The sequence below is a fragment of the Pungitius pungitius genome, chromosome 4 (assembly GCF_949316345.1).
Source record: "Pungitius pungitius chromosome 4, fPunPun2.1, whole genome shotgun sequence".
NCBI classification, from domain to species: Eukaryota; Metazoa; Chordata; class Actinopteri; order Perciformes; family Gasterosteidae; genus Pungitius; species Pungitius pungitius.
This window is the reverse complement of record NC_084903.1, coordinates 17,496,941-17,514,128: the sequence shown is the minus strand read 5'-3', so window position 1 is coordinate 17,514,128 and position 17,188 is coordinate 17,496,941. Positions and strand designations below refer to the sequence as shown.

Genomic DNA, 17,188 nt, shown 5'->3' with positions numbered 1-17,188 from the left:
ACTTCTTTAACTGCATGCTTTCACCAAATAGAGGATTTTGGCCTATTTTCAATGGTTCTGTACATGTCAGAAACACTTACTTCCTTCAGCTGGCTATAAATCATCTTTCCTCAAACAAATCAGAGGAATGAGAATGACATTGTGTGTGTGTGTGTGTGTGTGTGTACTGCACCTGTAAGAAGTTCTGGCTGGCAATGATAAGTGCTAGTTGTGCACTAAGGTCCTCTGGTTTCGCCTGACTGCCACGCACCCCCTGGACCAGTTGTGGGATGTGGTCCGCCACCGCCTATACACACACACACACACACACACACACACACACACACACAAACACCAATGCTTATACGCAGGCTTAAATACAGTTAAAATGGAGACAGTACATAGAATCACCATTCAAACTTTAATTTGTTTCACAAAACGACTCGAGGTGAAAGTAGCACCCTACTGTCGCCAGTGACTCTCACCTTACAGCTCTGCACCAGCTGCTGGTGAGCAGCAGTGTTCTTGTTGGAGGCAGCGGCGTTTTGAGCAGCAGCGATGGTCTGTGTTGCTGCAGCAGCGGCTTGCTTTGCGGCATTCTAAGGGATACAAAGAGAAATAAAAAATCCACAGGTACCACATTGTACAACAGTAAATCTGTCTATTTTGAAAAGCATCTCATCCGTCAATGTAAGACGCACAGATAAATTACTCAATTTGTATAAAACTTGTTAATACGAAACTACTACATTATTGTATCTTAATATTACAATAATTAATCACCAATAATGAAATATGCATACAGCTGCAAATTATAGAAAATTATTTCTGAAAAATGACTACACTTAGTTAATGAGTTTAATAGTTTGAGGAGAAATTGAGCCGTGAGTCGAATAACCTTGGGACAAATAGCTTTCCATTTTTCGGAACATTTAGCAAAAACAAATCACATTTAATGGCAAAAGACGTGCAGCTGATATCCACATTGAATACTACCAGCCACAAAAAGTCTCCAGCTGTACTGATAGATTGTGATGTGGTATCTTAATATCTAGTGATTTAGAAATAATGACATTAGGAATTGATGAGGAGCTGGCATCACCGACCTCTAGTCTGTTAATTAGTTTCTTTTTAATGGCATTCTGAGCAGCGGCATTTGTGGCCACACGCAGTCCCTCTGCAGCCTCCCGCAGTCTTTGCTGCTGGTCCTCATTCTCGGGGTACGCCGCTGCGCCCTGACAACACAAAAACGCACATCAGCAAATGCACCACAGCATGTTAGCAAGGTAGAACAGCTGGTATACGGAAACGTACATTATTACAGATTCTTTTTAAAGTATCATCATTTCCAACACCACCATGGTGCAGATTCTCAAACTCAGCTGCAGGTTGTTATCATCACTTCTTTGTTGAAGGCTAAAATGTCAAGAGAATGTTTGTTCACATTAGCGAGCGGCTCTTTTCCCGTTCATGAAGCCAGGAACCCAAGTTAATGGTCTCCACTGAGTTATCACTCGACAAGTCCCTGCCTCCCGCGGAGCTGTGGTTAGGTTCTGATGCCATTTGGTTGATTAATTAGAGCTCTGTAGCTTCACCTGCGGCTACGGTCGAGTACAGAGTGTGTGCTCTGCTGAAAACCTGTTTGACCCCACAGATGCAAACATAAGTCGCCAGAGGCAAAGAATATCGAGTGTACAAACATTTACAATGTAATGCCACCATCGGAATTCATTTTTTCTTTTAAATATTTGACCCGTGTATATCCCAGAAGATGTTACACGCTAGTGAGCAGAACAACTTAATGTATGCAGCTGCCTGCTGGCAACTACTTAAACCATTTCAATTCAAACAATTTGCATAATTCAGTATGTCATTTCCAGAAGAGGCGGATGAATTTATAATAGAGAGCTTGCTTCTAAAAGCCACAATAGACGTAAAATAGTTGCCCAACAACAACTGACGGAAGCTTTAAAAAAACAAAAACAAGCCCGATTACAGTGAGCTGTAAGGATTCAGCCCAAAAACCAAATTGCACAAGCTCAATCGATCAGTTACCAAGGCAACGGGTGCCTGAAGCGCGCGCCTCCATTGACGCAGATAAATCTACAGCTGCAACGGTGATAAGTCTGGCATCAAACTCGACCACCAAACCAGCTGCAGGGCACCATTTAATTTTCATGGTGGAAGTGGAGTTTTATCAGAGTGTGATTATGTAGACAGATAGTGAGACTGATGTAAAGCGATAAGAGATGGTGAGACTGATGTAAAGCGATAAGAGATGGTGAGACTGATGTAAAGCGATAAGAGATAAATCGTTTGGAGTCCATCAGTCTCGGGAGTTTGAGGTCTTAATAACGCAGCGCTGGAAACTTGAGATGTGAGAAGCTCGAAGGGAAAAATGTAACACCATTAAGTTAAATTATTTAATATAATGCAACATTCATTTGATTATTTTCTTTGTACTCACAAACATGCCTTAGCAATAAGGTGATTCCAAAAGAAAAACAGCCAATTTTTGTTAAGATCTTCTATCTTTTATGAAAAGTGAAGACCAAGCAGAAAGACTAAGGATAACAAACTGTCATCAGTGGTAGTTTTCTACTCTGTGCACATTCGTGCATTTGCACACACACTCTTTTCACAGAACTTATTTCCCCTCTGCTGTCATTGAACACTGTGACACTGAAGCCCAAGTCACTCGCTCTTTACCGGAGCCCACTGCTCACAAGCTGAGGATGGGCGGAAGTCTCATTTAATACACGTACCTGTACGGTCATCACTTGGACTAAAGCTCGTTTTCACAGTATCTCTTCAGGAAGCTTACTGCTTTTTGTTGTAGAGATATGAATGCAAAGCCAGAGTCCCAGGGTGAAAACAACAACCTAATAAAGATTACGTGCTTTGCGTGTCACGCGCTGTTACCTTCGCCGCCTCCACCATCCTCGCTGTGGCGTCGGCCAGCAATTTAGCAGCCGCCAGCAACTTCTTAGAATTGTCGACGTCCACCTCGGCCTCGGCGTCGGACCTCATGGCATTCACCAGGTCCGAGGTGGCCTGAGCCAACACCCGAGCCTGACGGACCATCTCTCCTGGGACGAGGTCGGCGAGGACAGAGCAGGTGTCGAGGCGAGGATGAGGAGAAAGGGGAGAGCAGTGGATGAATGGAGAAAATGCAAGCGTGTTGGTGAAGTAATATTCAAATTCAACTGCTTGGCTCTGGCTTTTTGTGCAAAACCCTTCCGAGGTTATCAAAACAATCAATAACACAAAGAAACAAAATCAATAACAACCGAGCTTGAGCTTAGAGGAGTAGATACATACAGGTGAAATACACTCACCGGCCACTTTATTAGGTACACCTGTCCAACTGCTCGTTAACACTTAATTTCTAAGCAGCCAATCACATGGCGGCAACTCAGTGCATGTAGGCATGTAGACATTGTCAAGACAATCTCCTGCAGTTCAAACCGAGCATCAGTATGGGGAAGAAAGGTGATTTGAGTGACTTTGAACGTGGCATGATTGTGGGTGCCAGAAGGGCTGGTCTGAGTATTTCAGAAACTGCTAATCTACTGGGATTTTCACACACAACCATCTGTAGGGTTTACAGAGAATGGTCCGAAAAAGAAAAAACATCCAGTGAGCGGCAGTTCTGTGGGCGGAAAGGCCTTGTTGATGCCAGAGGTCAGAGGAGAATGGCCAGACTGGTTCGAGCTGATAGAAGGGCAACAGTGACTCAAATAACCACCCGTTACAACCAAGGTGGGCATAAGAGCATCTCTGAACGCACAGTACGTCGAACTTTGAGGCAGATGGGCTACAGCAGCAGAAGACCACACCGGGTGCCACTCCTTTCAGCTAAGAACAGGAAACTGAGGCTACAATTTGCACAAGCTCATCGAAATTGGACAATAGAAGATTGGAAAAACGTTGCCTGGTCTGATGAGTCTCGATTTCTGCTGCGACATTCGGATGGTAGGGTCAGAATTTGGCGTCTACAACATGAAAGCATGGATCCATCCTGCCTTGTATCAACGGTTCAGGCTGGTGGTGTCATGGTGGTGTCATGGTGTGGGGAATATTTTCTTGGCACTCTTTGGGCCCCTTGGTACCAATTGAGCATCGTTGCAACGCCACAGCCTACCTGAGTATTGTTGCTGACCATGTCCATCCCTTTATGACCACAATGTACCCAACTTCTGATGGCTACTTTCAGCAGGATAAAGCGCCATGTCATAAAGCTGGAATCATCTCAGACTGGTTTCTTGAACATGACAATGAGTTCGCTGTACTCAAATGGCCTCCACAATCACCAGATCTCAATCCAATAGAGCATCTTTGGGATGTGGTGGAACGGGAGATTCGCATCATGGATGTGCAGCCGACAAATCTGCGGCAACTGTGTGATGCCATCATGTCAATATGGACCAAACTCCCTGAGGAATGCTTCCAGCACCTTGTTGAATCTATGCCACGAAGAATTGAGGCAGTTCTGAAGGCAAAAGGGGGTCCAACCAGTTACTAGCATGGGGTACCTAATAAAGTGGCCGGTGAGTGTATGTATATATATATATATATATATATACACTCACCGGCCACTTTATTAGGTACCCCATGCTAGTAACGGGTTGGACCCCCTTTTGCCTTCAGAACTGCCTCAATTCTTCGTGGCATAGATTCAACAAGGTGCTGGAAGCATTCCTCAGGGAGTTTGGTCCATATTGACATGATGGCATCACACAGTTGCCGCAGATTTGTCGGCTGCACATCCATGATGCGAATCTCCCGTTCCACCACATCCCAAAGATGCTCTATTGGATTGAGATCTGGTGATTGTGGAGGCCATTTGAGTACAGCGAACTCATTGTCATGTTCAAGAAACCAGTCTGAGATGATTCCAGCTTTATGACATGGCGCATTATCCTGCTGAAAGTAGCCATCAGAAGTTGGGTACATTGTGGTCATAAAGGGATGGACATGGTCAGCAACAATACTCAGGTAGGCTGTGGCGTTGCAACGATGCTCAATTGGTACCAAGGGGCCCAAAGAGTGCCAAGAAAATATTCCCCACACCATGACACCACCACCACCAGCCTGAACCGTTGATACAAGGCAGGATGGATCCATGCTTTCATGTTGTAGACGCCAAATTCTGACCCTACCATCCGAATGTCGCAGCAGAAATCGAGACTCATCAGACCAGGCAACGTTTTTCCAATCTTCTATTGTCCAATTTCGATGAGCTTGTGCAAATTGTAGCCTCAGTTTCCTGTTCTTAGCTGAAAGGAGTGGCACCCGGTGTGGTCTTCTGCTGCTGTAGCCCATCTGCCTCAAAGTTCGACGTACTGTGCGTTCAGAGATGCTCTTATGCCCACCTTGGTTGTAACGGGTGGTTATTTGAGTCACTGTTGCCCTTCTATCAGCTCGAACCAGTCTGGCCATTCTCCTCTGACCTCTGGCATCAACAAGGCATTTCCGCCCACAGAACTGCCGCTCACTGGATGTTTTTTCTTTTTCGGACCATTCTCTGTAAACCCTAGAGATGGTTGTGCGTGAAAATCCCAGTAGATTAGCAGTTTCTGAAATACTCAGACCAGCCCTTCTGGCACCAACAATCATGCCACGTTCAAAGTCACTCAAATCACCTTTCTTCCCCATACTGATGCTCGGTTTGAACTGCAGGAGATTGTCTTGACAATGTCTACATGCCTAAATGCACTGAGTTGCCGCCATGTGATTGGCTGCTTAGAAATTAAGTGTTAACGAGCAGTTGGACAGGTGTACCTAATAAAGTGGCCGGTGAGTGTATATAGTATATTATAGCCATAATCATTACATTACATCAAAATGATACCAAGTAAAGGCTTGAAATATCTCACATTGCATGTAATGAGTCTATATATTAGTTTCACCTTTTAAGTTGAATTACTGAAAGTAATGAGCTTTTGCACAATATTCTAATTTTTCGACTTTCACTTGTATTTCTAAGTGAGAGAAATTTAAAGGTTATTGGTAAAATTACTGATTAGTCCACTCATGTTGTTTGATAATGTAAACAATAGAGCTTTTAAAGAAAAAGGTCCACATTATCATTAAAAAAAAAGATCATTCACTGAGCGCAATGGTGTTGAATCTCAAACAGTCGTACACTTCTTCCTGATCAGATATGCATCACGTCTTAACACCTGGATGTGACGTGTGAAGACACAATTAGATGCAATTATTTCACCACTGCTGCTGTTAATGAGTTCATCTGTCTTTTCTCATTATTCAGATCATAATATTATTTAAGGGTGAAAGGAAAGGGTTGTTGGCTATACTCTGACAGAGCAGACGTGGCACAAGCTATTTGCCGATATCAGCTGATAAGCCATAAGGATTCACTGGGATTTACATTGTTACATTACCTGACATATTGAATAACATTTGCCAACAAGCAGCACGTATTCAAAGCAAACAACAATTCTAGTTGTCCATCAAGCTAATCGAACAGGCTAAGCTGGCCCGGGACGTTCACTGTGAATCCCTCTCTATCCAGCTGTCTTTCTCTGCTGTCAGACTCGCTAACATCACTGTCAGCTTTTCTCTGGGGCTTCATCATTGCTGACAGCAGTCCGTTCAAACCCACCATCCCTCTGAGGAGAAGATGGAATGGACGAGTCACAGTGAGCAGTCTACGCACAAAGCGGAACGGAGAGACAGTTTTGTTTATAGGATTTTTCTTCACCTATTTAAAAACAGGACATTTGGCTGAGAAGGGGTTTCAGGATAACAGCTCACAGATAAAAATCTCACTGAAAATACCCGACTGTAATTTTGTCTTTTGGACTCACCTGCGTCTCCCATGGAGGTGAAGATGCTCTCGGTGACGGTCATGATGGTGTCTGTGGCCTGGTCATAGCGCCCGATGGGCTCCCCCCTCGAGGTGTACTGCCGAACGTGCTGCAGGAGATCTCCCAGAGCCTGACTCACCACGTTCGCCGCCGCGCTCACCTTCCACACGGGAGATGCACATCATTACCATTAGTGCCGCGTCTCTTAAGCAGCATTAGTCCGTGCGTCTTATTCCAACGGGTTGAAGGGAAGCTCACCAAACTCATTATCTTTATTGCTTCTTAAGCTGGGTGTTAGTGCAAAAAAAAAAAAAAATTGCCTTCGACGAATACATGTTTTAATAAAACCAAAAAACTATTTGTTGCAAAAGAGGGTGGAGCTTATGATGAATGATGAATCTTCCGGGACAAACCAACCAAACCAAGGAGTGCTACGTGGAGCGCTACGAGTTCAGTGCACAGTTGGTCTTAACATCGATCCAGCTGACCTGTTTGAGGAGGTCGCCATCTTCTGTAGCCGAGAGACAGGCCTGGACACAGCTTTCCACCGAGCGATCCACAAGCTTTCCAGCTTCGATTAACTGCTCCTGGCAAACGGGTGAGCTGATGGTCGGACTCACCACCTACAACAACAACAAGGTGAAAAGTGAGAGGACAGAAGTGATGGCGAAGCAGGAAGGAACATAAATGAGACAGTGGCAGTTTAATAGTAATAAAAAAAGAATAGCTATGTGTTGTAACAGAAACCATTTTTTTTCTTTTTTTTTTTTTAATTGAAGGGAACCCACTGCTAGTCTTCATTAAATTACGGTTTACACAGAAATAACTCTGGGGAAAAAGGCTATTGGAAAAGGATTCCGCTGATGGTCCTCATTGCCACATTACTGAGAGGCGAGGATTTGTTCAGTGAATTAAACTATTCCGATTGGTATCCATGAGGGCATTTAGGCTAATTAGACACATGTGGGTTGTTCAATTATCAAGCCGTTAGAATACAATGCGTGCACAGGGTATGTAATGGTGCCTTTGTGCATCCTGATGTATTCACTCTCCTTTACAGGCAGATTAATTAGGTTTTTTTTTTAAATATTTGAGGATTGTTATTCTCCCAAATCTCTACTTATGAGAAAACAGATCACAGAAGATGGAGTCATTGTTGGGTAATATTAAATCAGTGACATATTCAGCATAATGAATGGAAAAACATTTGACCATCCAAGCATTTGCATAATATCCACAGAATGCATTTCTCGGGAATTCAGTACATATCAAACAAACAAGATATGACACCTGTCCTTTAGTACAATAAATCAAACATGTTGTGGTACCTTGGCACATGCCACCAACTGGGAGGTGGACAGGGCACACTGAGTGGCAGCAGCAATGACCCGGTTCTGAAGCCCGGTGTCCTCGGCCACTTGGGCCACGTTCTTGGCCTTCAGCACCAACATGGCTGCCGCGTTGGCCACTGCTTTGGCCAGATTCATCAGGATATCCTACAACAGGGGGAGGCACACTGGCTCAGTCTTTCCTATAAAATGCTTATATCACTCGCATAAACGGTTACAAATACTGTGGCCTAGTCATCTGAAGTGGAGATAACCGGGTAGCCATACCATAATAAGAATGTGTCCGTAGCGTCATTGTAATAAAAGTAGAAATATGACATCTAACTTCCATCTCATTTCATTTTCACATTAGCTCAAATATGCACAACTAAATTAAGTTAAAATACAGTTTGGCGTGTCAGGCAAAATATAAGATTTGATTAATGTGTGTCCTTCGGCAAACAGTCGTGACTCATCCAAGTATGAAATACATGAAAGAAGAACACAAGCTTGGCAGCTGGATGAGCTTTCAATTCAGAATTAAAATATAAATGCATTACCTCCATATTCCCCTGGTTACAATGTGTTTTTGATTAACGGACGCCTGAGGTTCTCTTTTCATTATTATTACACAGAGTGCAGGGATGATGACGATGGTAAATGGACAGGGTGCGGGCTTACCTGGAACCTCTCGTCCGCCTCGCTCTCTCCAATTCGGCGCAGGAGGTCTCCGCTGGCCTGGCCGATGTTGCCTGCTGCTGTCAGCACAGTCTGTCTGGGCTGCACACGGACACACACACACACACACACACACACACACACACACAGACGCACATAGAAAACCATCAGGTCGAGACACTGCTACATGCTGCAGCTAAAGCAACATCAGTGCCAATTGAGCCCTGCTTAGCAAGTAGTGAACAATTAACACATATAAATGTATCATATTGATGTATTTAGACAGTTGACCAACAAACAGCCCACAGTTCTTCGTCCAACTAGCCCACGGGCCTAAAGTTCTCTTACCAACTATTTGGATGCACAAGTATAAAAGTCTCAGGGCTGTCCAAAAGCCAGACGGACCTGTGCGTGATGCACATTAGCAGCAAGAAGCTGTACAGTACATTAACTTTTTTTTTTTATTAACTGAATGATACTCCCAGAACAAAACAACAAGCTGTTAATAGATCTCAAGTGAGAAAATGACAGTGCTGCAAACCAAGTAGAAGGAGACTACATTAAGAACATTCTGTTTCCATACAGGGACTAAATGTCTGCCATATATCCTTCATTAAGGAAGACTTGGAGAATTCAGTTAGCCGAAGCCAGCCAGCAGGAGAGGATGAAAATATGATTAGTAGTAGTTTGGAGGAGGAGGACAGACACTTCATCACTGGAGATACATCAGCTACTGGATGACAAATTGGATTCCCTTTTTTAATTTTCCTTTTTTTTTCCTTTTTTTCAACATCAAAATCTGTAATTTAAAAAAGTATCACACAAGCAAAGGTTTGCTCGGTCAGACATTTTCACACATTATTCTCATCTCTTTTCATCTTGCATTTATTAGTCTCTTTCCCATTTCAATGCCTACAGTATTTTCTCCCATTCCATTCTGTATTTGTCATATTGGAAAGAAAGAAAATGCTGAACAGGTGATTTCAGAAAGCAAATAAAGAGAAACGGTTAATATGATAATATCTATACCATACTAATAAGTACTTTAAAGAAATACGCTGAATGTTTCATAAAGCATCTCATTGTTGTTTCATGGTTGCTTGATTCTTTGCTCACCTCTCCAGAAGCCGGCTCCACGGCCTTCAGCAGGTCGGACACGGCCCCTGCCAGCGTCCTGGCTGCCCTCATCAGGTCATTGCCTCCGCCCACGTCGTCCTCCATCAGTGCAGCCAGCAACTTCACACCCTTTGACATTTCTGTCAGGTTGGAGGAGATGGTGGTGATGGCGCAGCCCACGGCGGTGTAGTCTGTGTCGGTCGGGTCACCTGAGATCAGGAGAGGAGATAGAAAGGGAGGTAAAAAGGAAAAAGGGCGATTAGATAAATAGTCCTAGCGTCATTAAAACAAAGCTTGTCAGAACCCAGACGGAGAAAATGAAACTCCTCTGCACGGGGTCTTCTTACAGATTTAAAGACTATTGCAATACAAAGAGACAAAGTGTGTTTAACGAGGAGATTCAAGGCTAGCAAAACTGACATATCCAGGACAAATTGCAATAATTGTAAAGCATGAATAATAATCAAATTTTAACCTGGGATGCTTTAGTCAATAGATACCTTCACCTGGTTGCCCTGTTAAACCAGCCCACAGCAGGATATGGAAGATCTATTAGACTTTTTACAGGATCTACACTAATGTTAATGAACACCAGACAGACGGAAAGGATGTGCTTTGAACTCACTAATTGGCCAGAGCATTTGAGCTCTGCAGAAAAGAGCAACCCTAAAATGTACTTGTAAAGCTGAGGGCGTGTCTCAATGTTCATTAAGCATTCCTTAAGCACTCCAATGAGGTCACGGCCTGCTGAGTCGTAGCAATGCAACTGACCGGCAGTGAGGTTGACAACAGAGGCGGTTCCTGCAGTGATCGCGTCGACCTGCGAGTGGATCTCATGTTTTGACTCATCCATCTTGTTCTGGATCCACACCTTGGATGCCTAGGGTACACAGAAAGAGACCACACCAACAGTCAATAATTGGCAGAGGCGAAATGCACCTTAACATGGGTGGCAGTCTGCAGAATTATTATTCATCTTTATGCTTTGGCTTCATGGCTGTTTCACCTAAAGCATGCATTGAAAGAGACATATTGCTATGTCCATAGACTAGAAGTAGCTATTGTTTCTTATTATCTGATGGCACATGCATGTGCCCTGCACAGTACCATGTCTTGTCCCAGCGGCGGCAGGTTGTCGACCTCTCCAAGGTCAATCTGGGCTTTCTGCACAGCTTGCATACTGGTGTTGATGGTTCCCATCAGAGCCTGCTGAGCTGAACTCTACACATGCAGGGAGACAAAGCAGGTTCATTTCTCACAGAAAGCCTCCATTTTTCAAGACGTCATTCTGAGGGATGATTATGAAGATGATTGCCCCTTTAGTTGTGCCACCTTAGGACAAGCTTGTTTGAGTGACACACAGTGTTAATTTCGTCAACAAAAACTCTGACGAAAAATGTTAACAAACTTTTTCCCATGACCAAGATGTGACGAAAGCAGATCTTTGAAAATAAAAACGTCACACTGGGAGCCATTGTGTTGTTCTTACCAGAGGTGGCATGTGTCCACGGTGCATCTGACCCATTGTGATCTGCTGCTGAGCAGACGGCATGGTGCCCATGCTGAGCGACTCTGTGCCAATGGAGCCGGAGCGGATCACCCCCGGCAGTGCCACCGAGCCATGCTCCACCCTGCCCACGCGATTAAACTGCTGCTGAAGGATGGTCGACCTAAAAGGCACATCAATGGCAAGTTAGTGCTGAGGGAGGTAAAGGGCTCAGTGAAAGCCAACACCGTGTTTTATGACACAAAAAGTCATTTGTCATTTTCTCATACATTCTTAAGCTTTTCCAAAGCAAATAGTTAAATGCTTTAACATTTACTATTCATTAGTTTCGTGTTGCAAGTTTGGTTTAGTGGTGAAGTATAGACAGAATCCTTCATTGTGAGTTTCAGTGGAAACAGACATGGTCCTTCATTCCTCCATGAATGTCTATTTTCAGCTCAACATTAACGATGCGCTGCCTCAATCAAATTGAAATCTCCTCTCACCTTTGCATCATGCTATGCTAAGGCACTAAACTCCTTAACAGCACCAATAGCAAAGCGCAGTACAAGGTAGGGAAAAATACCATGATATTTTTTGGCCATAATAAATTTGCGATGGGGGGGTCTTTAAATACATAACCAAGGAAACAAACGAAACACACAGCAAATACTTACTCCAACAAGAACAAAAAGAACACTAACTGGTGTCGTGTCATGACAAAGATGTATTTTTTGCTATGTGTGTGTGTAAGTGTCCATTGGAGAGATTGAACACCAGGCAATGCGGTTGTGTTGGTTTGTTATTCTGGGTCACAAATACAAAGCAGACTGAGGCTGCATATTCTTCCCACTCCGTACATCTGCAGGACAAAGCTTTGTTTTGTTTTTCCTCATATCAGTCGCTCTAGAGTTTGACTCAAAGTTTGCAGTACTAAAAGACTTTTGCCTAGGTAAAAATTGCAGCAAATGCTCTCTGTTTGTAGCAGGAAAGCAATATCATTTAAGGTGAGGCAGGAAAAGGGGCTCCATGTTACTGATTGAGCGTAGCTGACTGTGGATAAATTGAACTAACACGCATCCAATCAGGAAATGTTCAGATGGGGCCATTGCTCATCCAGTGGTGCAACATTTCCTTTACATCATGATTATCTCTCAGGATATAGTCCAGACGAAGAGAGGAGGCGCTCATGTGGTGAAATGAGGTCCTGGAAGATGGATGTGAGGTCTGTGGTCAAGAGTCGTGAGAAAGGAAATTAAAAAAAGCACCAGAGCTAATGTTGCCTCTTGATAGAATTTGCAACGATACATTGAGCCAATGGACAAACCATTATCATACCTCAGTTTATACTGGACCATAAACATACTGGATGAAATCACATGGGAACTACTGTCAGGATTAAGCTATACAACTACACGTTTGTTGTCAAGCAGCTTCATCCCCATGTTCTTGCTTCCATGTCAGTGGTTGCATCTCTCCGAGGCTGTAGTTACACACATTTTGCTTGAAGCTAAATGCTAGCGTTCGTGCCCTAATATGCTTTTTTCAGCAGTTCGGTACTATCTCAGTTTACTATCTTACTACTTAGGTCTTAACGAAAGTGTTGAAAAGAATGTGTTCTTTGCTTTGCTCCTTGGAAAAAAAAAAACAATGTTTATGCCATATTAAAGAGATGTTAATTCTGCAGAGTGGATTTATACATAAACACTTTTCAGAGTTATTACTAAATGACATACTTTTTTGGGGAGACAGATTCCTCAAGCATGGTTGACTCCTCATCGCCTTCTAATCCAAAGCGGTCCTTGCTTTGCTTCTGCAGCAGAGAGAAATGTAAACAAATGTGGGTCAAAAGGAGCTCACAGCGATTTTTAAAAAGGTTACTCGAGGACATCTTGAATGCCAGATTTAGTGTAACATTTAAAAGAAATGTATGCCAGGATTTAATCCCGTTTCTTGCGTTTGGGTAGGACATTTTCACTTATTATGCATGATGTGCTAAGCTTTTGACAGGTGTCCAGAGATACATTTACAGTATTTAAAAGTGTCCCTTAACCACATGAGACCAGCTGTCCTGTATTTCTGTTTATTTAACTGCGAAAGTCGGACACAGAAGCCTGAACACATCAAGCACCAACAGATCTGAGAATTCATCAATTTATTTTGACACATCTCTGTCTCCAGAGATGAATCGCTCACCTTTTTGAGGATGATGTCGATGTAACCGGCAATGAGCTGAGAGATCTGTTCCCCTTCAGTGGTCTGTACCGAGTAGTAGCTCTCCTGGTACTCCCCAAAGTCCTACACGCAGAGTCAAATCTTAAAAATGCATCTTATATTGGGCTGCAGGAAAGTAATCACGGTAGTGCTTATGCACCAGCAGAGGATTCACCGAGCAGAAAATAAATGAATCTGTAGCCCTCTTATGGGCACACTTGAGCTACGAATCAATGCAGAGGCCCCATCTTATACGTGACTTAGAAATCAATGACTCCTTCAACATGTCAACGACAAATCAAATGTATTTTGCAAAAACACAGCCTAAAAGCTTGAAAAAAAGCTGCGCAATTAGCCGCAACCGGAGAGTGTGTTCATTTTAATAATAGAGACGGTTAACCTGCCCGATCCGCAAGATTAAATCCAAGTTCATTGTCTGCTCATTGACTCTGGGTGCTGACGGAGAGGAAAGATATCGACAGGGGAGACAAAGGAGTCTGTTCAATAATGAATGAGAGGACAGGCAGACAGAGCCCTACGGTGATCGTTCTATCGCCATTGCGGCCAACAGTTGGCCTCACCGAGAGGCCGTCCTTCTTATTACGAGTGCGAGCTGCTGCAGGTTTGTTTTCATTCCGTGTCTTACCAGGGTGAAGCTCTTGGGCGACGCCGCCCACCTCTTCACGGTGGTCAGCGGCCACTCCTGCACCACATCTTTGGTCTTCTCCTCCACTCGCAGCACAGACTCTTTGGTGATGCCCAGCAGCCGCGGCACCAGCTTGTTTTTACTCTTCATCTTTTCCTGCAAAAAACAAAAACAAAGACAAAAACATAAAACTCATTCAATCTCAAAGCACTATCTAAAGCTTAATAAAGCCATGTAGACACAAGTGAGTTACTGATCCCTGTCAGTTGAAAGAGATCTGTTCTTTTTGCTGTTAATGAAGCTATTTTAAGAAAACTTTACTTCCACAACTTCTGCACCAGATTGGTTGATCTCATTTTTGAATTGTACTTGTACTGTCACACCTTCTGTAGTAGTAGAGGGACTGGCTGTGTAAATCTCGGACGACGTTCAATGAATTAATCAATAAAGTCACCAACCCCCATGATGCGAACAAACCATTTTAAAGGTCAAATCTATTGCCTTCACAAAACAACTCATTTCCATATTCCCAGGCCTGCTGAGGGTATTACTTGAATGAAAAGGCATTAAGCCAAAAGGACAGATTAACAGTTCAAGCGACAGAATTTAAATTCATAAGCTTGCAGCTTGAAACTCTTAATTCTGCTGTCAGACTTTTCTGCCAAGATGGGTATTCATCTGTCTAACCAGTAAGCAAAAAAAATACCCCACTTAGTAATTAAAGCATTATGCCTTAATCATGTCTTTATCTGCTTGTCAAAAACCCTCAACCTCCCCCTGCATTCACTAAGCCTCTAATGTCATACTTCAGCCGCTCTCTGAGGCGGCAGAACAGCTGACTTCTTTTTCCGCCGCCTGGCATGGAAAGAGAAAGCGTTTCTCCAGGAGCTGCAGTCGCTGAGCAGATGGACGGGCCGCGATGGGCTGTGACGCCAGGGCAAAGAGGCGAGTAGTGCGAAAGCCCCGGAGGGGCTGTAAACCCTGTGGGGCCTCGCGAGGGGGTTATGGGTTACGGACCGTGGGCTGCATTTTTTCCGGCGGGTTATTTTTAAGATGTTTCTGCTCCACTGGATTAGACTAAAAACGGACTCAAGCAACAAATGGGGAGCAGATAAGATGTCGAACGGATCGAGGGGAACACAGATATATGCGAGGCCAGGAGTTGGGACATGGTTTGAGACTTGTGTGTTTTGCACTTAACAGGAAAAGCACAGTGTTGAATCTGTAACCTTATCCCCTGGTGCTAAAAGCTACTCATTAAAAGCCAGGAACTGTGTGGCAGAGAGTCGGCAACAGCAGCACGATTGACTTTACTTTCCTCAAAGAAATACCAGAAATGATCTGAAAAGAAGTCAGAAGAGGCGACAATTTGAAAGCATATAACACAGTGTAAGTGTCACAGAACACAGAGTTTCCCGTGACTTCGTGCAGGATGTCCTCTTGGTGACAAATTGTGTGATGGGAATAATCCACAATCGGCATCTCCCTGGCAGTTGGGCTTGTTTTTGGGTGTAAGTGTTCTTGCGCAACGTGAACGGCACTTGCTCAGAGATAATCTGCAGCGACAAACTCAGCCGCACAGATCGTTTTGTTTTCTTCCAGCAGTAGTGAGACAGTACGAATACTATAAAATAATATCTGATTTCTTTTATTTAACATTTTTCATATATATATATATGATTTTTATTTCTGGTTTGAGTAGACATGAAAAGCTTTGAAAGTTCAGGTGGAGACGGACAATTTCCCCACCTGCTGCGTAGTGCTTTCAACCTTTTTATTCAGTTAACCGCAAGCCCAAAGAACAGATCTCACAATCAGGACATAAAAGGCTCCGACGACATTTCCAAATCCAATTCATTTTTTCTTTTCTTCCAGATAATCACTTTTCTTTTTTTTCCCTCAACAGGATAAAAACTTCAGGCTAGTGGATTATTTTCCCTGAATACTATTGCGCATAGCAACTTGTGAAGTCCTAGAAATTAACATTTGTGTTACAACTTACCTTGACCAGGAAGAAGGAGACGCCATATGTCCTTAGAGACCGTGCCAGTTTGACATATTTCACTTTGGCTTCAATCTCTGTCATTTCTCCACAGTTTTTGTGTTCCTGCAGGTTGAAACATACATGCATCCATTCAGCAACTGAACGAGTCGGTGTAATCCGGTGCAGAATTGACAAATACGATTTCCTTTAATGTACAATAAGACCCCACCTGGAATATTTTCTTCTCGGCACCTCTTTGCTTGATGTATTCTTTAGGTAGAAACTCCTTCAAGCTAGGAAAAAAAAAGCAAACACTGAATAAGCAGAAATTCATACAGGCGCATCAGCTCTAAAACGCTAAAGAAATAACAATTTAATAAACTCTTGGAGCTGCCAAAACAAAATGTTTCTATCGGTACTTTGTTGTCTAATCTACACTTAATTTACTGAATATTATGGAGTAACAAATATTGATTTTCTTCAAAATGCCAAATGATTTGGTATGGATAAAAGTTATTCTAGTGGGATAGATGCTTACTCCAAGAATCCTTGTTTGTGCTTATGTTCTACATGAGGTCCAAACTGGATCTGGGCCTGAATGCCTCCAAATTCACACGCCTTGTCAAATGATACGGGGTGAGAACCGTTCAGGATGTCATCTCGAGCCTGAAAGAAAAAGATGAAACCTCTCAATTAGGATTAAATTATATCTCATATTATAGCTTTGAGTCAGGTGTCTGTATCGGTTTGATAAAAATAAATAACCACACATTTATTTCATATTCAGTAATCAGTCACAGCACATTCTGGTAGCTAAGCGTCACCATCAGGGGATGATGGAGAAATGGAAGGTGCCGCATTGCTCCTGGTTTTCAGTTTCATTCTCCTGTGGTGGTAAACATGCTAGCGGGGGGGGGGGGGGTC

At 43.3% G+C, this 17,188-nt stretch overlaps 1 protein-coding gene across 2 annotated transcripts in view; it reads right to left on the bottom strand.

Annotated features, from left to right (window-relative positions):
- tln2a (talin 2a) overlaps positions 1–17,188 on the bottom strand; it is a 66,777-nt gene that overhangs the window by 18,756 nt on the left and 30,833 nt on the right. For both annotated transcript variants that reach the window (XM_037489335.2, XM_062561819.1), the window contains exons 8-25: positions 16,803–16,930; positions 16,494–16,557; positions 16,283–16,387; positions 14,281–14,436; positions 13,617–13,718; positions 13,157–13,233; positions 11,424–11,604; positions 11,042–11,155; positions 10,706–10,814; positions 9,935–10,143; positions 8,822–8,920; positions 8,141–8,308; positions 7,301–7,435; positions 6,813–6,972; positions 2,902–3,068; positions 1,086–1,214; positions 465–578; positions 173–286 (exon numbers count right to left, since the gene is read on the bottom strand). In XM_037489335.2, coding sequence (XP_037345232.2) covers positions 173–286; positions 465–578; positions 1,086–1,214; positions 2,902–3,068; positions 6,813–6,972; positions 7,301–7,435; positions 8,141–8,308; positions 8,822–8,920; positions 9,935–10,143; positions 10,706–10,814; positions 11,042–11,155; positions 11,424–11,604; positions 13,157–13,233; positions 13,617–13,718; positions 14,281–14,436; positions 16,283–16,387; positions 16,494–16,557; positions 16,803–16,930 — 2,331 coding nt within the window. The remainder of the gene's footprint in view (positions 1–172; positions 287–464; positions 579–1,085; positions 1,215–2,901; positions 3,069–6,812; positions 6,973–7,300; positions 7,436–8,140; positions 8,309–8,821; positions 8,921–9,934; positions 10,144–10,705; positions 10,815–11,041; positions 11,156–11,423; positions 11,605–13,156; positions 13,234–13,616; positions 13,719–14,280; positions 14,437–16,282; positions 16,388–16,493; positions 16,558–16,802; positions 16,931–17,188) is intronic.